This window comes from Gallus gallus, chromosome 1 (genome assembly GCF_016699485.2).
Source record: "Gallus gallus isolate bGalGal1 chromosome 1, bGalGal1.mat.broiler.GRCg7b, whole genome shotgun sequence".
Classification (NCBI taxonomy): Eukaryota; Metazoa; Chordata; class Aves; order Galliformes; family Phasianidae; genus Gallus; species Gallus gallus.
Window position 1 is genome coordinate 62,679,830 of NC_052532.1, and position 26,952 is coordinate 62,706,781.

Below are 26,952 nucleotides of genomic sequence, written 5' to 3' on the forward strand. Positions count from 1 at the left end.
GATAATGAAAGATTTATCTTTAAGATTTTTTTTTTTTTTTTTTTTTTTTTTTACATCCAGGAAATTAGTGGTATCAGGAAGACACCATTGTCATGGGAATGATAGGAAGCTGTTCTTGTATGGACTTAGTGACAGCTTTGGCAAATCACTGCCTATCCACTAATAATATAAAGCCAGCAATTCTTTTAAGACAGTTGAACAATTAGATTGACAATTAGCCTCAGTCATGACTAGTCTGGGATGGATTGACAATGACTTTTCGATGTGATGATCAGTATTCACTTTTAATCTTACTGCCTGCTGTATCCCAGATGTGGAGTTCAAGTTCTCACTGTGCCAGGAGCTAAGTGTGTATTCACCATGGTATGCCATAGAAATATAGAAAGGGATATTAGGAATCAGCTTATTTATCCCTTGTACCCAGTTAAAGGAGCAAAATTGTGAGGATAAAGATTCAGATCCCAAAGGTGCTGAAAACGTACGGAGAATGCTTTTTGTTGATTTCAGTGAACTCTGAAACAGTTCTTACCTAGTTTGCTCAGCGTCAAAAAGGCGCAGTCTGAAAACTGTACTTTGTCTTGGTGCTGGTCCTTATGAGCTGCTGTGTGTTCCAGTCCTGCCCAGCTGTATATCTTTGAAAGGAAAAAAAAATCAGAAAAAATTCTTCTCAACAGTCTTAATGATACATTCACTGTTCTCTGGGAGTTTCTGAAAACTCCCTGAGTACTACTGAAGTTTGCCATTGACACGCATTCAGTTCACATAATTAGAAGCAGCTTATTTCATTCTTGGAGCTTCACATACACAATAATTGCATGTTGAAAACACCGCACTTTGGGCTTTTTGTGTTCAAAGTTCGGATTGGGTCACAGAAGCAACTGGATCAATTCCACGAAGACCTATGTGTGAAAAGTGCAGAGCCTTTCTGCCTCTAAGCTGAAACACATGCTGTGACTGTAAATCAAATACAGATGATAGATGAAGAGTCGTCATCTGCAGCTGGAGTTGCTGGTCAGCTGAATGGTGTGGCCAAGTACATGTCTCATCAAGCCACATGAAAGTCCTGGGATGCTGTGAATCTGAGGCTTGCAAACCCCTCCTAGGTGGTGTGCTGCTTCTCAGAAAGTGTTTGCATCAGGGACTTTTCCTTGAGGCAGAACCAGTGACTGGTTCTGTGAAATGTGTCTTAGGAGCCTCAAGGTGCTGTTCCACTTCTCTCTTGGTGACAAGTGACGTGGGGAGCCCAGCCTTGAAGCAGGAACAAGAAAGCATTGGCTATGCTAAGAAGGATGATGAAGGGGTCTGCAGTGAACTTTCCCTGCTGGATCCCCAAGTAAGGAGAGAGTGAGGCAGAGCCCTATGCCACCTAGATGGGAAACAGGCATTCAAATGTGTGAATGGATGTAAATGACCTTTGGACAATATAGACGTTATTTTCTGAATTAAGACCTGGGCTAGACAGGCAGAAGGAACAACCCAGGGAAGCTAAAGCATGTGACTTTTTTCCATCTGAAATGTACTGACTGTTTTGGAAGTGTGTGTACTGAACTACGCGCTCTTTTTAATTCCCAGTCACTGTGAGAATGGTAGAAGCTGTCAGAGCATTATGTTGGATTTGACCTCTGCATTTCACTAAGTCTTCCTGCAAGTTAAGTTAAATTACATGCATTCTAACAAGTCTTCATAGCTTCCTTTACCTTAAAGGAGTTGTTTCAGGATAATGAGGGAAAAAATGTTAATCCTCTGACTCTTAAAATAATATTAAAAGATATTTGGAATTGTTTTTTCCTTGATTTGAGAACTCTTATACTCATCCTTAACTCTAGAAAATTGAGAAAACCAGCCATTACTAACCTCAAACTACTCATGCAATCTGTGAGACTATGACGTGCTCTTTGCAGCTATTTTAATAAAGCAATTACCTTAATAAAAATTTATTGGAGTTCATGAGAATTTCTGAGAAAAAGAGCTGTACTGAACAGAAGTTTGGGAGCAGCTGGATTAAATCCCATCATTTTCCCTCTATTTGCACATTGTTTCCAGCAGTAACCTAGCACTATAGCATTAAAACCTAGACTGACACACTTAATTGTAAAAGAAACACATATTAAGCCTTGCAGAGGATTTGGGACAGAGTAGCAAGTAATCTTAAATAGCAGAGTTTGATGGACCCATGCTAACTTACAGAGCTAAAAGATTTGCTCTGTTTTCATGGCATATTTTATTCATACTGGGTATTCATACTCATATTCCAAGCCACCGGGCAGCATTCTGTAGCTTTGGAGCAAGAGAGGCAGAAGTGCTTGGGGAAGGCTCTGTTTGCAGGAAGCAAACATGGAGTATATACAACAAGGGTATGAGGACGTGCCTAAGCCTACTCATGGAGTTGATCAGGGCCTCACTGACTTTTCTGAATAATAGGTTGGGATAATGGGATAATAATTTAGTCATTAAAAGAAGGCACCGACCAAGTCAGGCATTGACAGAAGGGAGTGCCGTGGAAGAGTTTTACATAGACATGAGGTGAGGGAGGAAACAAGAGCAGAGGCCTGACAAGAGAATAGGAGGTCTAGTAATGAGACTAAAAAAGAGATTTCAGGAGGGAGGAGTTGTGCATACCAATGCAAAGCAAGGGGCCTGGCAGGAGCTAGACTCTGAAGTATTAATGTTTCTCAGCAAAGTATAGAGACTACCTCCCACAGACCCTGTGGTTTGTGGCTGCTGACCAAGAGAACACAGGGCATACTGAATGAGCTCACAGGAAGGGTCAGAATGGCTGTCTTGTACATATTTTCTTTTTAACATCTTTGTGAGAAATAGCTGTCTTAAACAGCTATTTAGGTATTTTCACTGAGCTCATGACAATAACACCTAAAGTAAAATGCAGTGGGATTGCTCTTTCTAAATGTTTCAGTTAAAAAAATGGAAAACACTCAACAGTTGTTAACTTTTTGCATCAGATATTTGTAGGAAGATTTTTGCTAAAAAGGACAAAGACCTGGAGTTTGCTGGTGAAAATTTGGGCCAACACATGGGCAGAGTGTAGCAGAACATCCTTGCTGTGTCATGTTACTGACATGTTTGGTAACTTCTGGTTTTCTGTCCTGGGCCATCCCTAAAAGCCCTCAGAATGCTAAAAAGCTATGATGGTAAATTTGGAATCATGGAATCATAGACTATCCCAAGTTGGAAGGGACCCATAAGGCTCATTGCATCTCACTGTGACCTTTCAGTTGCAAGCTCTGTTTTCTAGTGACATCAGTTTGAACAATGTGGCATGGCACTAGTTTACAGTGGGAAGATTCTGATGCCAGGCTGATAACTCACCTTTTGCTTCAGAACAATAACACAGTCAGCCTAGAAGTGAACGCCTGATGGCTTGCTACTCAGAACATCCTATCTCATCCATCTCTTCTCCCTGCAGTAATAATTATTTCAAAAGAATCTGAGATTAAATAGCATCTCATCACTATGAATAAATGTCAGAGTCCTTCGGGGAGCTTTAATTAGTTTCTTTTCTAGGAAGTCTGAAGATCTTACCCTTACCTTCGTCATTCTCTAAAATTACTTCTCGTATTTCTGATACCATTCCTAAAATGCTTCTCATTGTGTTTATTAGCAATATTTTAGCTGCACACCAAAGAAGTGATGTCCTTCTGAGAAAGTCCCAAAGGAAGTTGCAGGCTTTTCACATTTATTATGGTTATTTCGAATAATGAAAAACAGAGAAATGAAGAAAAGGCAACTCACGTGGCTACGAAAAGATAAAGTATTTGTAGAACTTTTCCAACATTTGTTTGCTTTTAGCAGATCGCATAGACTTACCATTATTTTGTTTATGGATTTGTGTTAAATATATTTTGGCACACCAGAACGATGTGTATTTAATATTGTTAACAGCACTCACTGCTTTGGTTTGAATAGTACTCCAACAAGGGGAAATATACCCCAGTTTTGGAGTGTGAAAATGAAATAACTTGGCGTGGATACAAACCTCTGTCCTAGATTCGCACTAAATTGAGTGGAATCCTTGTATAAACCTGGTTGATATTATGTATATCCTTATGAGATACAAGATTTTTGGATACCGCGTGTATATCCTCAGTATTCTGTCAAAGGCTTTTGTGTGGACCAGGCAAACAGATCTCTATAACTTCAAGTCAGAAGGATAGATTTGGAGTTATCTGTGGGACAATAGAAAATAGATGAAGCTCAGCACAGAGAAAACCTAAGAAAAGAAAGAAACATGTTGGTTTTATTTTTAAAGCTGCTTTTTGCTTGTTTGTTTCTCTCCAAGCAGAAACTGAATGGAAATTAAAGCTCCAAATGAATTTTCTGGGCTTTTGAAAGCAGAAATGGAAGACTGAGCTGCTGTATTCTGTTGCTGGCATTTTACAAGCCATCATGATGGCTTCAGACAATGGATTCACTTTTTCTATAGCCAGTTTCCTCCTTTATTGAAAAGAAAAAGGAGCTTAGAGGATATAATTTTGATGTTTTCTCTGTTTGTTACAAAAACTTGCTCACTGCTCTATTGCTGCTCTTGGCAGTTAAGGAATGAGTACTGTGAGAGATTTGGGGGTTAACAACTGATTTTCTTGGACGTCAAATTAAGCTCGTAGTTATGCAGTTCTCACCTGTAAAAGTGATGAGCAGCTTAAAACCAAGTGAATAAAATGGAATGTTGATATAGAATGCCAGATCTGTGTGTAGGAGACATCACGTCTCCTTGCAGCAGTGAACCCTCTCAGTGACTGAACTTCTTACTGATATCAGAAAACATTACTTGTTTAATTATTGCATTGAAGGTACATGCTCTTCACTCTGACAACCCTGAGTTCTTATACTCAAATGTAATTTTGGGGGAAATATTGTAGCAGCAGTATAAATGTTCTTTGATGGCATATCCAGAATTTGAGAGCTTCTTGGTCCAATATTTATCTTGCACAACTCAATATATTCTCTTATGCTTCAGTTGTTAAGATTTCAGGAAAGACTGTGCTTCTATGTTTGCAGCTGATTCTGTTGAAAGTGACTCATGAATAAGACAGCTATAGCAATACTGAGTAAAGTTATTCAGAAATGTTATATTTCCCATAGCTTAAAAACTAACTGAAATACTGAACAATCTTGAAACTTTATAAAAATAAAGCAGGCATTAATTGCAAATTCCAGACTTAGTAATGTCTGTTACATCATAATAATAGTTTCGTTTCTTTCCAGTTAGACTTGCAAAATAAAAAAAAATCTAAAACTCATGATCACCTATTTTATTACAGTGTTAGTGTACTAAATCTATATATATATATGAGTATCTAATTTATATAGAATTATTTGTAGATATATAATTGAAAAAAAAAAAAAAGTATAGATTGGATCATAGAATCATCATAGAATCACAGAATGGCCCGGGTTGGAAGGGACCTCAAGGATCATGAATCTTCAACCAGCCTGCCACAGGCAGGGCTGCCAACCTCCATATCTAACACTAGATCAGGCTGTCCAGGACCCCATCCAGCCTGGCCTTGAACACCTCCAGGGATGGGGCATCCACAGCCACTCTGGGCAGCCTGTTCCAGTAGCTGACAAACAGGTCTATGCTTTATCTGTGAGACGATCCCTTATCAACAAAAACAGCTTTCCAGCTCTTCAGAACAGCTGTGTTCAGCTTTAAGAATTCACATCCAGAGGTATATGTAAATACTGCATTCCTGCAAGAGAAACCTCTGAGCTGTTACACAGCCTCTTTGTCCACACAACATCCCCGAATACCAGAGTACATGGACACCTACCATATAAAAGATCTTATATTAGGATGATGACATTGGAAAAACAACACAAAACTACTTCTGCTTTGGAAAATCTAGCAGAGGTGAAAGAGACCAGTCCAAAAAAGTCAGGAGATCAACTTCCATCCTATTCTCTGATTTATTAAATGTCTGTCAGCAGTGTGAACTTACCTCTGAATTTCCTACCATTGTACAGTGGATTAGAAATGAAGGAGACATTTTGCAAGAGCAGGAGCCAGGCTGGCTGTGTTTTCTCCATGTGTTGGCCACCAAGGCTGTGAACTGAGTCCTGGTCTATCCGTGGTTTCAGTCTCTAGCGTCACTGGAGTCCTGCCCCAGGAACTTGGACTGTCTCTGGTGTGAGCTGTGCTAACAGCTTTTCTCCTGTGCAAATGTGTTTACAGAGAGCAGGCTGAACCAGCCTCACACAGACCATCATTATCGCCTCCTGGTAACCTTGCAAAGTAAGGGGTGACAAGCTGCTGCTCTGTATTGTCATAACCCTGCAGTAATTAGTGCCTTGTGTCTGTAATGGAACCAAAGTGAGTAACATCAGGGTTTCTAAGATGACACTGTTTTCATCATATATTTCATTTTTCAAAGAACATAAAGGCAGATACATCAAACTGCCAAGGAACTCTTTTTAATTAAAGCCTCCATTTTTCTTTTCTTGTCAAGATATGCAAATAGTTTGAGACGTTAAAACTAAGATAAAAGGAATCCCAAGCACTGCTTATATATAGCCATTGTGACTGCATCTACTTTGCATTACTTTAACTGAAGCAAGTTACAGTGCAGCTTGACATAACTCAGAGCTGCTTTGCAGTGCTATTGAGGCTAAGAGTGGAAAAATGCCTTATGTAGCTTGGGGAGTCTTCACCTCAACTCATAGATCCTGCATCTGGATATCACACACTGCTCTGTCAGAGGTGGCATGCTTACACCCTTGCTGCAATTCACCTATTCAAGATCAAGCTTTGGATTACTTCGTTGGCCCAGGTTTGGAGAAAACAAGGAAGTGATTTACTGCTAGTTCTCCATCGCTGTGATGAGGCTTTCTCCACTATAGCTTAGTACCCAATCTTTGTGTGATTGGTTACTGTACCTTATATAAGGTACTTATAATGTACCTTCTCTTCAGAATGACAAGAGATTGTGTTCATCCTTGGAAAATGAGCACAGCTGTTGGCAGGTGTTTGGCTGCATCCAAATCTGTGGCATAAATCTCCCACACCTCTAATCCTGGGATTTTACCTGAGAAGCTTGGGATAAAGACCCATGTTATTTAGTCAGCATGAGTTTGAAAGAGAGTTTCCAGTGTGCTTCACTGAGGTCATTTAATAACTGTGGCACTGTACCACTTTTGATCAGCTTTGAATTGGTTACCATAAAATGGCTTGGGTTAGAAGGGACCTTAAAGACCATTCATTTCCAAGCCCCTGTCATGGGCAGGGCTGCCACCCAGCAGCTCAGGCTGCCCAGGGCCCCATCCAACCTGGCCTTGAATGTCTCCAGAGATGGGGCATCCATAGCTTCTCTGGGCTGTGTTTTACTGTAGATTCTGTTTGACTTCTTGATTCTAGGCTTAGCAGCCAAATTCTGTAGTGCTTATTCAGGCAAAATTCACTGTTTGTTTTCCTAAGATAAAGGATAAAAACCCTGAATCAGGAATTCTGGAACCGATCACTTAAAAGCTATACGACAGCGTTTTGCAGATAACTAACAGAAAACAAATGCGTAAGAGTTCAGTACAGACAGCACATTTTTATTTTTATTTTTTTATATATTATCTACAAGCACAAGCTTTCATATTTTTAATGTAAAAATGCATACAGATCATTATATATATAAAAATCAACTAGCCTTGTAGCAAACTGCCAGATGCAACCATCCCCAGGTTTGGGGACAACGTGTCTGGATCCAGGTGCAAATTCAATGGCTGACCCTCACTTCCATCCTTGGTTGCACCGAACCCTCAGATATGAAGATTCTCAAAGTTCTAGGGAAGTCTTGGTTCCTGATCCAGGTCTTGCAACATGGGCATGACTAACTCTTCATCAATTGAAGATAAATATTTAAAAACTTCATAAATGACAATCAACTTGTTGTAGGTAACAAGTGTCCATTTCACCTTTCCTCCCCCTTTTTGTTTTTCTTCCTTCCTGTCCTCCCTCTGCAGAAATGGGAAGGGCAGAGGAGAGGAGCTGATTGTTAGCATTGTATATGTAAATAGCAGCATTAAAAACAGAATTTAAGCTGTTGATATCTGCTGCAAAATGGCTACTGAATGCAAATTCATGTTGCATTTGCTCTTTCCAGTGCTTGGGCACTTTGGGGTCAATTTGCACACTGTAGAAATATGACACATTTATAGCATAGCCAATAATATGTTGCTACATTGTGAGGAACAGTAGGTCAAATTGCGTTTAATACTATGTAGTATGTATCGATAGATTATAATATACTCTATTATAATTGGCTTGTCAAGCAGCCTATTACACCGAGAAAATAAAATAAATGAGCAATTAAGTAAAGAAATTTGTATTTGTGTGGGAGGAAAGGTCATAAAATAGCAGCCTCCTTTCTGACTGAATGTTTATCATGTTCGGCAGTTTCCAAATTCAGTCTTTGCAAAGGAATGTTACTATTTTTATTAGAGGTTCTTTATGTAACAAGTAATGTTTGCACAGTGGAATATTTTCTTTCATGAAGATTTTATAACTTCCCCATAATGCTATAAAGAAGATATAATTTGCTGGGATTCTTTTGGAAAGTATTATGGCTGTACCTTAGACTTTCCTTCCCTTCGATTCTCTTAATACAAATATGGTTTCTTTATTTTCTCTTGTAATTCATGTATTACTTTTTTTTTATTTTATTTTATTTTTTATTTTAAATGCTTCTCTACTCTGAAATCTAAGACAGGATTTCAGAGAAAAGAGCTGTTGATGTTGTCTTAGAGAGGGATAAATCATTGCTTAGAATACCAACATGATGACTCTCCTCATCAGCTGCGTTCCTATGGGATTGCAGGTAAGGATTTTGTTTGCTGCAGATTCATGCAACAGCACTGATTTGAAAGATAACAGACTGATTTAGTGCCTGAACTTGCAAATGCTTACTCTTTCTCCTAACGCTGTAACATACACGTCTGCAAGTTCAGACCTTCAGCTAATGACTGTCAGCGCATTAATCTCTTACTCTCTTACATTGGCTAAACCTCTCTTCCTCTTTATGTATTTATTTATTTATTTTAGAACAGTTAGGGGCATGACTGATAGTTTGGGAACAAATGCGTCATGGAGACAGTGATATAATCTGTTGCCAAAACCACCTGCCCAAAAGCACACAGTGGTTTCAATTGCAGAGTGCGTAGCTGATGTTTGGCAACGTGCCTGAATATGAGGACCAAAATAGAGATACTGATTCTGAAAGGCTGGAATGAATTTTCACTATCTACAATGGGGGAAACAGAGAAAATAAACAACAGCAAAAATACAGTATACATTTGAATGGGATTTTCATTGATGAAAACTGGGTGACTTTTTAATCTTTATTTTTAATTACTTTGGTAAACATCTTTAAGCCAGTGCTTTGAGAAGTCCTGACTTGGGACATTTATCTGTCCGTGGGGATATACAGATTTGGTTCTCCTGTTCCATCGTTTATATGGCTACCTACAACTGTATGAAGTGCTGTCCTACCAGATATCCTCACTCTTGTACATCTAGAGCAAATTGGATTTGATAGCCTTTCGGTGTTATTTTCTCACAAAGGTGAACAACCATATGAAGTGCAAAGCAGTGGTGAATAAAGTTGTAAGCAGTTGCTATAAAAGAGCTATTCTTCAGAAGTAAGTACTGCTAATAATCTCATTTGTCACCCTACCCTTTGGCTGTGGTTCTACATGATGTCAGTTTGAGCTGCACACAAAGATGCCTAAAGGGATGCAACATAATTGGTGAGGCAAGCACTGTCTGAAAGTCTTCAGAGTTAGTTCCTGTATCTCTTACTTCTTCTAGAAGACTTCACTACTACAGTTAATAAGACAAGTAGACAGGGGCAAAACTTGATAGCTGGCTTCAATGTAAGACATGAGGGAGAAGCAGGAGAAAAAAAAACAACAAAACTGGATGCCTTTTATCCCAGGAACCAAAAATATGATAAAATGCACTTTCACTTGAAAATGCCAGATAAAACCACAAAAAAACTGTTCTGGTTTAAACCACAGAGTGCTTCAAGCAACATCTGGAAGTTAAACAACTGGAAATTATAGCCTTTTGATATGGCAAAAGCCATTCATAACTGATTTATGAGGGCTGCTCCAATAGTAATGCCACTTATATTATTACGTTGGCCACAATGTCAGAGGTGGATGTTGGTGGTATGGCAAAAGTGGCTGAACCTTCCCACCAGTATTCTGTTACATTTTGTTGCCATATGACAGATGGCAGCAGAGGGGCAGTCTGACACAATGGCATCTGACATGGAAGTGTGTATGAAGCAAAGGTGTGTGACTGAATTCCTTCACGTGGAAAAAATGTCACCAACTGACATTCATGGACACTTGCTGAATGTTTCTGGAGACCAAACAGTAGATGTCAGCACAGTGATGCAGTGGATGGCACGTTTCTGCAAGGGTGACAGTGACATGAAAGACAAGCCATGTTCCAGACAGCCATGCACAGCTGTCACACCATGAAATGAAGAGTGTTTCTATCAAGTCATCTGCATAAATCAGCCAATGGTGTTAACTGTGTTGAAAAGTAGTGTTTTGTAGCTGAGAATTTTCTCTATCAAATAGTGCTATTGTGCTCTTTGTAGTTTTTGTAGCTTTACATGGAAAAAAAAAATAGGAGGCAATACTTTCAGAGCAGCCTACATACATTTGGGCTCAGAATTCAAACAATTGCCTTTCTATGGTTTAAGTTTTTCTTCAGTAGAAGACAGAGTAAGGGAAATGACCTGAATTGAAATAAATCCAAAACAAAATTATAACAAAAGCTAAAAACTACCCATAACAAAATAAACAGAAATGTGGTTATTTTTGAAGTTTAATTTCCCAATGCATGCACTCCCATTTCCCCAAGTACAGTACTGTACTTCAAGGAGGAAATGCTGAAATGCCACTGGACTAGCTGATTATTTCTTGATGAATTCTGTAGTTTTAGAGGATCTCAAAAAGTAGCTGAACTTCGGCTCCATTGAAATGTTTGTCTTGCTAGCTAAACATTCCATTAAAAAGACCTTTACTGTGTTTTTTGCATAACTCGCTAAGAACATCGGTGCTCATAGATCTGACAAAAGAACAACAAGGAAGGACTGTTTGGAGTAAAAGCACACAATGCGCCAATTTAGAGCTGGTGAAAGGTGTCAGATGAACCTTCTGGTACAATACAGCAGCCTCAGTCCTTGAGATTACCAGTTGTGATGGTTGTTGCTGGACTGAAGACCGAGTCTTACTCTCCAAGTAAGTGGCTACTGAGCAGTTGGCTGGCTGGGAATGATGTTTAGGCACTACTGACTTGCAGGGGATTGGAGCCAGCCTTGTAGAAGCTGAAAATACTCTCTGAGTGCCAACCCCCACAATCACTTAGTCCTTTGGAGTTTTTTTGTTTGTTTGTTTTTTCCACGTTAGCCCGAAGCAGTGTGGCTATAATACATTTTGAAACAGGAAGAAGTCTGATTCCATGCTACTCAAAAAGTGGTGTGGTTTCAGTTTTCTATTTTTTTAATAGCAAAGCTTTGACCATTTTTTAGTAAATGTGCTCTGCCTGCCTTGTCCCTACCACAAGCTAATATGCTCTATAATGCTTTTCTGGCTTAGTACACATCTTTTTAGCTGCTGATTTTGGTAAGCATCTTATTAATAGCCTGCTTGACGTGCGTGGTGGAGCTTCGTCTCCGAGTCTTGCCCTGGACCATCTTTCGACGCCGTACCTCACGACAGAGCTCATAGAAGGCCTCCATAATGTTGCCCTCTCCTGTGCAAGCAGAGCACTCATAAAAAGCACATGCTAGTTCTGTGGCCAGCTTTTCACCTTCCTCTGTGCTGACCTGCCTGGAGTGATCCAAGTCTGCTTTGTTCCCCACCAGGATCAGAGTGACATTTTTGGGTTTTTTAACTTCATCCAACAAGTTCTTGAGTGGTAGAACTTCCTCAAAGCTGCCTCTGTCTGTGATGTCGTAGACTAGGACGAAGCCTTCACCCCATCGCACATGTCCTTCTTTCTGAATAGCGTCCTCCTGTTTTGAAAAGACAGACAGCAGCGTTAGGAACATGATTTTTGAAAAAGACACCAGGTCTTCATTCAGACAGACATTGCTTCCCCACAGCCTGGAAAGCCACGTACATCTGCCTGATTTTGTACTCTACACACATTGCTCTCTTTACTGTATGGCATAGCAGACTGTGGTAGTTTCACTCTGATGGGCAGCTAAACTGTACCACAACTGCTCTTCCTCCTCCAGTCCTCAATGGGATATGTGGAGAAAATGTGATGAAGAAGGGCTCGAGGACTGAGATAAGGACAAGGAGATTGCTCACTCCTTTCTGTCATGGACAGAAAAGATTCAGTAGAGGGAGATTAATATAACTTACTGCCTATTACTAACAGACTAACGCATTGAGAACTCACAGCAAATTAAAACCACCATCCCCCTATCCACCCTCTTCTACCTCCTCCCCATGTGCAACACCAGGGAATGGGGGCTGCAGTCAGTCCATCTCTGCCTCTCCTTCACAGTTGCTCTCTGCCCCTGCTCCATGTGGGCTCCCTCCCATGGGATGCCATCCTTCCTGAACTAATCCTACCTGGGCTTCCCATAGACTGCAGCTCACCAAGCACTGCTCCAACACAGCTATGTACCATGGGTCCCATCCTTTAGCAGCACAATGCTCTATCATGGTGCCCCATAGGCTGCAGCTCTGCAGACCTCCTGCTCCACCATGGGCTCCTCTCCATGGCCTGCAGTGAACTTCTGCTTCATGCTTGGAGCACCTTCTGCCCTCCTCCTGCACTGACCTTGGTGGCTGCAGGGCTGCTTCTCTCTCATTTTTCACTCTTCTTTCCCAGTTGCAGTATATTAGTGTTTTAACCCTTTCTTAAATCTCTCCCAGAGCACACCCACTGTTGCTTATATCTCAGCTCTGGCAGCAGAGGATCCCTTTTGGAACAGCTGGGGCTAGCTCTGATGTGACATGGGGCTCTGCTCACAGAGGTCACCCCTGTGGCCCCACTGCTAACAAAACCTTGTCAAGTAAGCCCAATACAGAGACCTACTGTGACAAGCTGTCATGGGCTGCCTGTTGTGGGCAGGCTGGTAGCAGGCAACCAGAACAGGGTCTCTGCTGAACCTGAACCTCTGCTGAATACCCAGCACACCAAATGCATGGGAATGTGCAGCTTGAATGCCTGCCATGTTTTGAAAGGAAGGGGGTCCTTGCTAAGACAAAACTGTTCTACAGTTTGTTGAGAATCATTGGTAGAAGCTGTTGAGCCTCATCACTTGACTGGAGAAACAGACTACGGCTTTCTGAATAGTAATAACACGCTATACAGTTGGCCCTGAGTCAAGGAATGAAGCAGAAATAATTTTAATCCCAGTGTAAACCCTGACTTTGTTCTTCTAGTGTTTCAAAACTGTAAGCAGGGTCCCTTGCAGAAAGGTCTGGATCTAGCACACTGAGTCTGGCAGCAAGCTTGTGATGGGGGGAGGAGGGAGAGCTCTGTTCAGAGGCAAATCTCAGTCCCTGGGAATGAAGCACATTTGCCACCCACCACACTGCCACCACCGCAGTCCCCTTCCCTACTGCCTGTCTGAGCCAAGACATTGGATGTTGGTACATGCACTCACGCACCTGACCAGCTGTATCTAGTATCTCCATGGAAACCACTTCATCATCAATGGTAGCTTGGTGACGATATGTAGACTCTAAAATAAGAACACATTTTGTGAAACGTATTAAAAAAGAGTAACTTTTTCTGTCTTCCTTACAGCTACCCCAGACATACGTGACACATGACTTCACTAGATTTTATTTGTTGGAGGTGTTCCAGCTAGTCTGGAGCACACTCAAATCTTCCTTTCTATATCTGTGACTCTATTCTCTCTCTCCATATCTTTCTTTCCAATGTCTTACGGAAGGCTGTACCTGTGAACACTACAACAACCCCCAACAAAAGGACTGATTCTCCTGCAGCAAAGAGCTCTGCAAGACTGCAGACGGTTTTTCATGTTTGCTCAAATGAAAGCTGCCACTTCTAAAACACACATTCTGCTACTCTGGATGTATCCGGCTCAAAAGCCTGTCACTGTGGAGCCTGAAGTCTGACAAGATCAAAACCAGCACGCTTGTAGATTACGGACATAACTGCTGTGCTCAGGCCTTACAGAATGATAAAATGACGGAAGAGTTAGGTATTTTAGGAATGTCTCTTTGAAACATACTGAAATCATCACATTCCCCTCTTATGGCAAGGGCTCAAGCAGTAATTTCCCCTTATGTGATTTATAAGGATAGCCAGTGGCATTAAGCATTCACACTATACTGAAGGAAAAAAGGAACCTATTTACTGTGTCCCAGGTTCTGGAACTGCATAACAAATCAGAAACCTCATGACAAAAGAGCTTGTTTTATCTTAATGAGCTGATAAGTTAAATTTGATAGCGTTTGACCCAAAATTTGGAAACTCATCTATGCTAACAGTGAGATTTATTACTGTTGCTGGCTCACAGATGTCCTATATCAAAAGGCAAACGCGTATGCTGTAAAACTGTGGCCCATTACTATGAATGCTTTGCGTTGTCAGAGACACAGTGCTTTTATTTGGTGTAAATCTCCTCAAAAGGAATGCAGGATATGTTAAAGGAAGGACATTTCTTGAGCTAGAGCTTCTGAAAGGGCTCATGTTTGGTGCGTGTCTTTTTTTGGTTATATACTTGAATGTATCACCTCTTCATAGCTGAGAAATGTTTCAGTGATGTCAGCACTTCAAACACTCTCTTCCCACACCAAAAACTGTCACTTCCCCACCCATACCCCCTGCCCCGTGCCACCTTAATTGCTTTACATAGCACAGCTGCCTCTAATAGGGACAAATGGTCAATTTAATTAGGCAGATGGCAACCAATCTTGCATAGGGCTTCAGGCAATGAAGGCTCTCGTGGTTTTTTTTCCTCTTTCTTTTCAAAGCAGAACCTCCCCCACTGCTCTTCATTATTGTAAGGCTGTTAAAGATTTTGATGTTCCACCTTTGTGATCTTGAAACTATTCCTACAGAATAGAGTAAGATATATCTAAGAATCTCAGCATGAGAACCTGTAGCACTTCCTGCAAGGGAATGCAGCCAAGCAACATCTCTGCTTTGGTGCAGAAGATAGAGTGATGCTGCTTTAGAAAACTAGCTAAGTGGAAAAAATGCCCAGTGCTAAGTTGGGAGACTCTGTGCAGTACTCCCTACTCATGGCCACATTCAGGCTACTGTGTTCAGTTCTGGGCTCCCCAGTTCAAAAATGACAGGGAAAGAAGGAGTCCAGCAGAGAGTAAGAAAGATGATAAAAGGCCTGGAGCATCTCCCATATGAGGAAAGGCTGAGGAACCTGGATCTGTTCAGCCTAGAGAAAAGACAACTGAGGGGAGATCTGATTAATGTTTATAAGTATCTAAAGGGAGGTGGGACATAAATGGATGAGGCTAGGCTCTTCTCAGTGGTGCGCACCATTATTTCCAGTGGTGCTGCCCATGTTTCTAACAAATCTGTGAAATGATCTTAGGAAGCAGAATGCAGTAGCTCACAGGGCTCTTCTCCATGAAACTGCAGAATGAATCTCAAGGAGCAGACTTCTGCCTGCTGCAGAAAAGAAGTGTGATTCTTTTTTCTGGACTCTTTCATTATTTATAAGATTTGTATATAAATATATTATTTTTATATTTATAAGATTTGAATTCTTGAAACAGTACTTTGCCAGTGTTTCATGTTGCACATTTAACTCATTTTATCTGTCTTCTTTAGGGCGGAATTTGATTCTGGCTAAGTAGAATTGATTGGGGTCAGATTAGTGTAAATACAACTTAGTAGAACTGAGTCTGTTCCCCTGCTTTGGAATGTGCGGTAGCTGGGTGATTTTTAGTGAGGAGTGTAAAACAGCTGGATCTTTAAAGCATTTTTGGTGTAATAGCAGACACGGCTTTTCCTTCAAGGGAACAGAAACATCCGAAGAATCTGGTCGGATGTTATGAGCCCTGAAGTTGTGATTTCCAATCTGTTCACATTGAGCACCCTAAAGCCTTAAGATCCCATGATGCCTTACAAATAATTGGCCTTGCTTTGGGTTTTATTAATGTTATTGTCTCCGTGCTACTCTTTATTTTCAGACACACAGCTAGAGAGAAAGATGACCTGAGATTCTCTGACTGAAATCATCCACAATACAAGCATCTGTGTCTCACCTAAGTACTGTGGCTCCTATTGGAGTGGATGAAGTAAAATACATGCTGGATATAGTTTGTCTGATCCCTTTCCTGGGATGAATCATACCTCAGAAGCACTTACAAGTCTAAAATCGGTCAGACAAATCCAGGCTGTAAATGTCTTACCCTTACATTATCGTAGTCAAGTAGAAAGAGTAAAGTGTATAGCATTGTGCCAGCAGCCTTTGTGATAAAGGCTCCCAAGATGATACCAGGCAATTTTCTGAGCTCCAAAATATCATTTACACCAGGTGATACCTATATTTTATATTTATAGTTATATGGCTAATATCCCATTGATAGAAAATAAACCTCAGAGCCATATTTCTCTGTAGACTCTATGTCAGAACTGCTAGTCTCAAAGCAGAAGTACACAGCTCATGCTGATGGAGTAAGGGTTTACCAGATGACAGCACTATGGAAATACAGCAGTCATATTCAGTTCTGCTTTATTATAAGCAAGTGTGACCTGTTCTTGGTGGTTTGGGGATGTCCTATGTTTCTGTTTATATTCCCAATAACTAGATTAAAGAGGTTGTGATTGTGTGGCTCTGGAAGTTGAGGTCAACTTTCAAGATCCTCTTTTGCCTACAAAGCTGCAGTCTCCCAGTGCTTTGGCTGTACAGAGGGCTGGTTCTCATAGTCACTTTGTTTAAAAATTAAGGCTCACTCCAGGAATACATAGGTCTGTTGAAAGGCCTGAGAAACATGACTGTCACAACTGGTTTGTTTTTCAGTACATAATATATTGCCGCATTAATTCATTAATAGGGACTGGATAATTTTTTTAAATTTTGCAGCTGTGGAAATAGCTTTGGAAACCTGATCTAGCTGCAGGTGTCCCTTTTCATTGCAGGGAGTGGGACTAGATAAACTTTAAAGGTCCCTTCCAACTCAAACAGTGCTATGATTCTATGAAATGGTAAATTTTGGGAAGAGGAAAAAAAGCCAACCCAACAATAACAAAAAAAGCCCTTCCTTCTCTGTGTTGGTGTGTCACAGATCTCCTTATTCTTCTCAGCAACCTTATTGTGCAAATGCAGAAAATACTACTAAAATTGCATAGAGACAGTCTTTAAGCCTATACTGTGCAGACTGTCTGAGGATATGACATTCAGTCACAGCTTGATCCCAACCTTGTGTGATGCTTATTGTGACATTTAATAGAATTTAGGCCTGTAAGTACTAAACAATGATTTATCAAACGTGCTTGTCCAGTGCAACCTGAACCTCTAGAATACATTTGTTCCAAAAGATTATGTTTTCTAGGGGAAAAAAATCTAAGAAATAATTACTATGATGGGTGGTGTCCCTCAGAGTTTTATATTGAGGCAAACGCTTTCAACATTTTCATCAATGACACTAACAGTGGGATTGAGTGTACCTTCTGCAAGTTTGCAAATGAGACCAAGCTGTGTGGTGTGGTCAGTACACCCAAAGGATGGGATGACATTTAGAGAAACCTGGACAGGCTTGAGCAGTGGGCTCAGGTGAACCTCATGAGGTTCAACAAATCCAACTGCAAGGTTTGGCACCTGTGTTGTGTCAACCCCCACAATCAAAAGAAGTTAGGCAACTAAAGGATAGAGCACAGCTCTTCTGTAAAGGACTTGAAGGTACTGGCAGATGGCAAGCTGTACATGAGCAAGCAATGTTCCCTAGTGGCCCAGAAAGTGAACAGTATCCTGTGCTGCAACATAAGCAGCATGTCCAGCAGGGTGAGGGACGCCCCTCTACACTGCACTGGTGAGAGACTTCACTTGGAGTAGTGTATTCAGATGTGGAATCCTCAGTACAGGGGAGATGTGGACCTGTTTGGGTGTGCCCAGAGGAGGGCCACAGAAAAGATGCAAGGAACAGAACAACTCTCCTGTGTGGACAGGCTGAGAGAGCAGGGGCTGTTCAATCTGGAGGGAAGGCTGTGGGGAGACCTGAGGGTGGCCTTTCCGTATCTAAAGGGGGGCTGTAAGAGGACAGACTCTACAGCAGGGTCTACTGTGATAGGACAAGGTGAAATGATTTTGAACTAAAGAGGTTTAGATTGCATAAAAAAGAAGTAGTTTTTTTTTACAGTAAAGGTGGTGGTCTTACTGTAAAAATAAGGAGCAGGCTGCGCGGAGAGGTTGTGGATGCCCCATTCCTGGAGACACCCAAGGTCAGGCTGGACAGGGCTCTGAGCAGCCTGACCTACCTGTGGGTGTCCCTGTTCCCTGCAGGGGAGTTAGATTAGATGACCTCCAAAGGTCCCGTCCAATTCAAACAATTTTATATTCACAGCAATTTAAAGATATCTTTTCAATACTTGCTTGCTTTGAACAGGCAATACATAACAGGAGCACGCTACTGCTCTGGAAACAAATATTTGCATTGCAGGGTTTTACTGCTTTTAGGAAAAAAAGAAACTTCCAGTAGGAGTAGGTTCAGTTAAGATGGAACAGTGACATATGCTATTTTACATGTAAATTTAAAGAACAGCGTGTTGCTTTTCTTTTGTTTTGTTTGTTTGCTTCTAAGTACAAAGAGACACAGGCTTTGTTCCCGTTCAGAATTCTAGTTCACTTTTGTCAAGAAAGGTTAATAAAACAAGTACATACAAAAAATACTGTAAAAAAAAAATTTGGTCTCCCTTCTGGTGGCTTTCAGCCAGTTGGATCTCAGAACTGCAAGAGACCTAGAAAAAGCTTTTGTGAAATAATTATAGCTGAGTTTCCAGACCAAAAAGCTGTAGCTAATAGGTATGATCGTCTAAGTTATGGTAAAAATGTTGATTGATGGTGATGCAGAAGTATGTTCAAAAGACTAAAATTTCCCATAATTATTTCTGATTACATGATACAAGTTCCTGTTTGTTGCTTTTTAGAAAAGTAAACTCCCTGATCATTTAGACATCTGTGATCCTTGGCATCCAGCAGTATGGCATCTGTCTCTATCATATTTAAAAAAGAAAAAAAAAAGTGATTTGACAGCCATTGGGAAAACAGTTTACTTCCATTACTAATTGTGGTGCTGTTTGAGGATGCTCTTCAGAGCCTCGCCTCAATCTGCCTTTGTGAAACTTGTCCTCCTCTGCCTTTCCCTGTTGCTTTAGAAACTTAGTGCCTTTTATAATGCCCTTGTAACTTGAAGGTGCCCTCCTCACTGGTCAAGTCTCTCCTGCCTTCTTCCTCCATCCTAGCTCTTCCTGAAACTCAGTTGAATGTATTTTTCTTGCTTGCGTCTGTTACTTTCTCCATCTGTTATTTACCTTGTAGGAGGGCTTTTATTCTGCAGCCATCAGTGATTTTGCAGCAACCAGAGCTCAGCCCTTGTGTACTTAGAACATACTGCTGTGTACCTCCATATCTCTCATTATTAACAGATACTACACAACTCTTAATAAGCATAGTTGTGTTATTTACTATTTACCAAAAAATCATCAAAGTATATGCAATACATTGTTTTACTATAATTCTCACACGTAAAAGCAGTAGAAAGTTACAGAAAGAAAGCCAGTCCCATGGCTCTGGCAACACTGATAGTTGGGCTTGCACTTGTCAATGTTTTATGTGTTTCGGCACATGTTGCCCCAAGACTTGACACATACAGAAGCAGAAGCTCCAGAAGAGTATACAGTACCTGTGCTGTGCTTTATATGTATTATTACTGTACAGTGTGAATACACTCATGTCAAAGCACAATTTTAAACCAGAATGTCTATACGAAAGAAGGCTTTTTTTGCAGTGATGTTTAATTTGATTCTAGGGCCTCCACCCTGCATCACACACATTCTATCACTGTGAATGCTGCTTTTGGAATTGATATGTTGACATGAAAAGGAGTTTCTTTTCTAATTCCACTTTGGCTTTTTTGGCTCTCTTCTATAAAGCTACATTTGCTGTTATCAGAGATGGGACTGCAGTACGGCAAGCTTTCCCAAACTAGCCAGATTAGAACTGGGCACAGAAAATCATGTGGCAATCACTGCAGCCACTGTGGGTCCATGCTTGTCAAGCTGCTTTTGCTTGCTGCTTTCAGTCCAAGACAAAGCTCTCCATCTTGTAGCTTTTGCTAAAATAAGAATTGGGCTGAGGGTAAAACCCCTATCAAACCCCCTGCAGGCACACAGGAAGATCCAGCATCTTCTCTGGGTGCTCAGCAGGCACATGTGTCTGTACAAGCCAGAATGTGGCTACCCATACTCCATGCAGATGTTTAAAGACATCAGGGTACACTGGATGAATAAAGAGGACAGAACATGATGCTCTGTGAAGCAAAAGAGCACGTGCTAAGATAGAAGCTACTGCAGTATGAAATAGGGAGAACAAATTCAGAACAAATGAGCCTCCGCTATGTCTGCTGCTCAGTAAGCACTTCGGATTTATCATGTTTACTTTTTTGGGAAGCAAAATAAATTGGTAATGTATACACAGCCACACTAAACTGTGAAGTTCTTGTCGTGAAAGTATCTATACTGCATTATCAAAATTTGCTATCCAGGTAGAGAAGGAGGGATATATAAAACTGGCCGACAAAGAAGACTTATTTCTTAACTTAATAGTATTTGCAATAAATAACATTTTTGCCTCAAAATAGAAAGCCTAGAATAGTTTTCTTGAACAAATATATATGTCTGTTGGATTGTGCTGCATTTAATCCTCTCCTTGGTGCTAAGACTTGGTTTCTTTTGAGGAGAATGGTGTTACTGTTCCTTTCCTATAGGTCCCATCCTTGCTCACTTTTTGCTGAGATAGGCAGAGAAAATGTGTACAAGTACTTGGGAGCTGGATTCATTAAGGCAAGTTAAAGCAAAACCAACAAAACTGGGGCAGCACTAACTAGTAGGGAGCAAACTTCAAGGCCTCAACTGTTTTTCTACTTGTCTGATTCAACTTTCCCACCAACACCAAGCAGAGAGTTCCTGGTGGGAATTATGCCTGTCTAAATCTAAATAAACCATTTCTGGCTGGATTCTTTCGACCGTGGCAAAAAGTCTTTCAGCAAAGCTATGTGCGTTTCACCTTATTTCTGCCAATATAAATGAAAACTAACCGGTGAGCCTCTTCTCACACCTAAAACAAGCAAAATAAATCCTTTGCTCCTGATGGTCCAGAAGCAAGCGCTGGAAAGTTCTTCTCATCTGGAGAACATTTTGGAATATGATGAGCGAGAAAACTGGGGGCAAAATATTTTGCAGCTGTAGCTGCAACAAGAAGAGCCATTTCCATTCCTGATTTTACTGTGTGTGCAGCAACAGTGAAAATACAGTATTATTATTTTTTTTTTTAACTGGCATCAGGAATATCTTCATCTTGAGACCCATATGAAAGAAAACAAACCACACTTTTGGGTAACTGTTTCCCATGTTATTTTATCTTCCTCTGCTGCTCTCAATTACAATTTCATCATTTCAAGTCTTTGACCATTTTAGAAGCCAATGTCAGGGGCTTAAGGTACTCTAGGCCATGCCAATACATTTTCTTACAAACACCTTAAAGAAATTGGAAGTATTTTCATGTTTCATTTCCATAATGCATTCAGTATAGATTCCTACTAGAAAGGAGCATAGTAATAATGATATAATGTGCATTGAATTTATATCAAGTTAAGTAATATTTCTAATGTACTGAACTGGGGGAAAAAACAAAACTCAGGGAAGATAAGTAGCAAGGCATAATCTGGATTATTAATGGACTGAACCTGTTAAGTACTGAAGCATAAGGAATATGTAACTTTTGAAGAGAAGTTAAAGATGTTATTGGCTAGAGTCTTGCTCGAAAATAAGGCTGTTTTCCAGCAAAGTATTAAACACATACACATTTTTCAGGATATTTCCTTAAACACAGGCTGGCAGCCATTCCTCTCAGCCTTCAGTGGTTGGTTACCATTATGTTTCATTTTGGCTGAAAGCCAGAAATGAACAACATACATTATTTCTGTCTAGGCACTTGGATAAGCTCTAGTTGTCAACATGGGTGTTCAGATGAAATATGCAGAAGGCAAAGTTTTGCAAGATGATGGCCTCCTTCTCTCCCCTTGCTTTAGCTTGGTATGGAACATGACTATTTTCATTAGCATACCAGTGATCTGGCCTATGGCACTCTGTAGACTGTTGGATAGCAGAAGGAGGAAGGAGTTGAGAGGGGTGACCTCCCCAGGCTGTTCCCTCTTGGGCTCCTGTTCTGTCAACCTCTATACCCCATAGCTGAAGGGACCATCAGTTAATGATTTATTAACACTGACGTTAGTATGGGCCTGTTTGTTAAAAGTTCGGTTTGCTGTCTAGGCAGCTTCCCTCTCTGATGTACTGCTGGGAATTACTGATTTTATGGTAGAGGCGGGCAGTAAGCCTTCAGGAGTATTAAGACAAACTTGATGAGTGAGCCAAAAGTCGAGAAAGCTAGAAATCTGCAGTTTACAAAGACATGCATTTCTTCAACTTGCAATCTGCAGCAGTGAAAGCTATCCTGGGGACAAAGACTCTGTATTCAAACTGTATTCCAACTGCCCAGAGAATGTGTTAGCTGAATAAGCCAGAGAGCGAAGGTATTTATTGAGTAGTGTCTATGGATCTGAGGATCCGTCTTGAGGACCTCAGCTCTTTTTCATGGCTGGATTGGTACAAAGTTTGTCCAGAAAGACAGTTTTTGCATCTTTATCTTGATAAACTATTTTTACTGAGGTCTTGGCTGCCACAGCTAAGCTCCTTTCTGGTTTTCAACAATTTTGATGGAAGCTAGTTGGGATATATTCACAGCCCTCTCTGTTTATGCTGTTTGTACGAATCTATCCTTCTTAGGGTACAGAAAAGAAATTCAGATGCCTGTTCCAGTCTAGAAATACTTGCTGGGGTTATAATGCTAATTACTTTATCATATCTGCAGACTGCCCCCTGATCTCCAAACATTCCATTTTGTCACCAGAACACCCCAGCTACAGATGTTACATAGGCAAAACTGCCCTTTTAAGGTGTTTGTTTGATTTGATTTTTCTTTTTCCTAAACAAAAAAATCTTACTTACAACGAGTTTTCCATTGGGAAAAACCTTCTTGCCAAGGTAAACAATATCCACACAAAGTGATTTCTGCTGTTACTGCCATGGTTTTGAAAGTTTTAAGTAGTAGCTGGTCAAAGTTCTCTGCTCTCGGATAACTCAAGGCACTAACAGAAGTATCTCTGTCCCTCCATCAAAAACCTGCAACTTTGTGCAATCCTTTGGCCATTTCACGTTCAGTTGAAGAACAACAGTGTTATCATGGGCCTTCCATAATCAAACTATTAGGAGATAGATAAAGTGATATAAATTGCTGCCCCATCTTTTCTGCTTTACTGATTCCCATATATTTTATGTATATTTAATGGTGCCTTCTAGGTTGAACACCAACTCAGTGTTTTTTTTCCTCTCCGAATTGAAAGAGTGAACAAAAACCTGAGCAACTTAAAGAAATCCTGAAATAGTTAAAAGGGAGCAAATACTCTCAAAAATGTCACCATTAATCTAGTTATCCTAGCAATATTATTTTTGTTAAGATGTGTTTCTATATAGTTACCTTTGCTCCTTCGCAGTAATGAATAGTCTTTTCTCTATCACATACAAATTAAATAAACTCTTATATTTTCTGTCTCTTTAGCTTCATAGATGGGCCAGTCTGTCATGCTCTGTGCGGCTGGTTGTCTGCTCAGAGACAGTTTTCCTTTCAGAGGATTAGTAAAGTTGTATGAAATATGTGAACAGCTAGAGAAAGACATCTAGGGATAGTGTGAGAAAGCCAACTGAGTTTTAAAAGGTCAACAAGAATGTTAACTATTTGCTGGGGTTTTTTTGTTTTAAAATTCAGTCTTTGCAGAAATACTTGGTATTTTTGTGTACCTTTAACATGAGAGTCTTTAAGGGACGAGTACTTGAAGAGTTAAAGAATTTAGAATTCTTCTATGAGATGAAGGATTTTATAGGTGAGAAGTAGAGACAGAGTGACTGCAGGAAACAAATCACTGACAGAATCAAGGAAAGAACTGAGGAATATGTCTTCTGCACTTCCTTGGGGTTTTATTCGTGTGGTTTTCCTCCTTATATGGCAAAAATGGATGTCGCGTGTCTCTGCACCTCATAACACCTCATTCTCTTATCTGTGCATATGTTCTAATGTAGAACAAATGACACAGCTGAGTTCATAATATCCCCTTCCTCTTTTTTTTTCTTTTTTTTTAATCATTTCTCCTTAGACTTGGTTATCCCAGCTCTGCTTCTAGTTGAGTGAATTGTCCTGGTATGTTAGAACAGCAGATGGGTTTTCAGTGAAATACTGCAAAACTGGATTTTAAAAGCACTCATTTATGCATAACTGATGAATTTTCTTTTTTCATCATTTGACCAAGGAGATTCTCCCTGTCTGTCATGGCTGATGCAGGCAGGTGATTTGCTGCTGCCCATTAAGTACTTTTGAAGCATCAGCGCTGTCTGTATGCTGATGTGATGATTCTTTGAGATTCTTCCTCCTTTTCTGGCCTCCAGGAAAAAATGAATTGGCTTGTTCCCCCTGATTTTAAAACTGGGGGTGCTGAATCAATTAACTATCTCCAGTTTGATGGCGAACCACAGTACCTCTCCATCTTTGGGGGCACATGAATCACAGAATCATAGAATGGTTGGACTGTTAAGATCATCTAGTTCTAACCTCCCTGCTATAGGAAGGGACACCTCCCACCATATCAGGTTGCTCAAAGTCCCATCCAGCCTGGCCTTGAATGTTTCCAGGGAGGTGGCATCCACAACCTCTGGGTGACCTCTTCCAGCATCTCACCACCCTCCCAGTAAAGAATTTCTTCCTAATGTCTAGTCTAACTCTACCCTCTTCCAGTTTAAAAACATTTCCCCTTGTCCTCTTGCTACATTCCTGGAGGCCTCCTTCAGATACTGGAATGCCGCTACAAGGTCGTCCTGGAGCCTTCTCTTCTCCAGGTTGAAGAGCCCTGCTCTCTCAGCTTGTCCCCATAGAGAAGGTGCTCCAGCCCTCTGATCATCATCATAGCCCTCCTTTAGACCCACTCCAACAGCTCAACGTCATTCTTGTGTTGGTGGCCCCAGAACTGGACACAGTACTCCAAGTGGGGTCTCACAAGAGCACAGTAGAGGGACAGGATCACCTCTCTTGACCTGCTGGTCACACTTCTCTTGATGCAACCCAGGATACAGCTGGCCTTCTGGGCTGCATGCACATCATGTGAACTCATGTTGAATCTTTCACCAACCGAACCCTCAAATCCTTTTCCTCAGGGCTGCTCTCAAGCTATTCTCCACCCAACCTGTATTTGTGCTTGGGATTGCCCCTAGGAGGCGCACTAAATTCTGAGCAGTGCCAGTAGCTCATGGAGGAAACTGTTGAGATCTGGACTCTTTCTCCTAATTACTGGTGCTGAGAAGAACAGCTATTCACAACATGCTTTACAACCCTGACATGAAGTTCTGGATGACTGAGATCCATGGGAGTCCTGAATTCAGGCCAAGACATGAACCACAGAAGGTAGGTTGTGATATGAAGGCCTTCATACCTCCACCTTGAAACACTTCCCCATAGAAAATGTCTATCCCTAAGAAGATGCCATCTGGCACATGGCATGCATTTATGCACATCTGTTTTTGTGGCAACTAGCAGCAATGGCTGAACCCTAAGAGAGCTGTGAGGGTGGCTGCTTGCTGCTTGTGGGTTGCTTCTAGCAGCTGAGCCGCCATGTTGGCAGGCCAACTGTCAGCCTGCTGCCACCCGCTGCCTGGCAAGCCCTGCTGAAATGGCACACAGCAATGCTTGTTTTCATATTTCCTTTTTATGAATCTGTCAATAGAGTCAAACTGAAATATAGCACAGATTTCCAGTTCTGTACTCAGTCCACCACAGAGATGTTGCTTATGTTTGTGAAGTGCTCTTAGGCCGTAGGTTAAATGGTGCCCTAAGGAGGCCAAGGTGGTTTTCAGGCTTTCTAACACCACAGTGAATCTGCTTGTTAACTGGCAAGCTGCATTCTATTTAAGGACACTCAGTGATTTTTTGATGAAATTCATGTGGTGGCCCAATCCCGTTTCTCAGCACATATTTAACTAACTAAAAATGGCAAAGTTTAATGCTGAATTCATATACTTAATATTTTAGAAAACAACTGCACATGTATTTTAAAAACTGTGCAGTTCCAGCCTATTTCTTCACAGAGGCCTTTCTTTGGGCCTTCTAATTCTGTTGCATGCAAGGGATACTAGCATGATTTACAATAAATATTGAAAAAGGAAGCTCATTCACCTTGATAATGCCAAGTAACCACATAGTTTGAGTGATTAGGCACCTTTTCAAAAAAACAACCAAATAAAGTAAAAAATAAAATAAAAACGTGCTGTGATAGTGACATTGACTTTCCAGTTAAGCAGAAATGATGGAGAAGTCAAGGCTGACAGTTAATGCTCCCCACAAAATGACCTTTGCTGCAATTCTCACCCCTTGGCTGAGAATGATAAAATAAAAAGCACAGTGGTATGTACTTCTGGTGAAGATGCAGCTGTCATACCAGTGCCTCCACAGATCCAGTACCATGAACAGAAGTGGCAGAACTGCAAAGTCCTGACTTCCTTGGCAGCTCCACGTGCCAAGATTTGCAAGATTCAGTGGTGTTGCTCTTGCCAGAAAAGGTTATTTTGTGGTTTTTAATTTGGCTCCTGAAGATATAAAA

At 40.8% G+C, this 26,952-nt stretch overlaps 1 protein-coding gene across 3 annotated transcripts in view; it reads right to left on the bottom strand.

Moving 5' to 3' along the window:
• Positions 1-7,533: 7,533 nt before the first annotated feature.
• RERG (RAS like estrogen regulated growth inhibitor) overlaps positions 7,534-26,952 on the bottom strand; it is a 107,156-nt gene continuing 87,737 nt past the window's right edge. For all 3 annotated transcript variants that reach the window (XM_046904998.1, XM_416404.8, XM_004937961.5), the window contains 2 exons: positions 13,651-13,724; positions 7,534-12,035 (listed from right to left, as the gene is read on the bottom strand). In XM_046904998.1, coding sequence (XP_046760954.1) covers positions 11,628-12,035; positions 13,651-13,724 — 482 coding nt within the window. In that variant the 3' untranslated portion in view covers positions 7,534-11,627. The remainder of the gene's footprint in view (positions 12,036-13,650; positions 13,725-26,952) is intronic.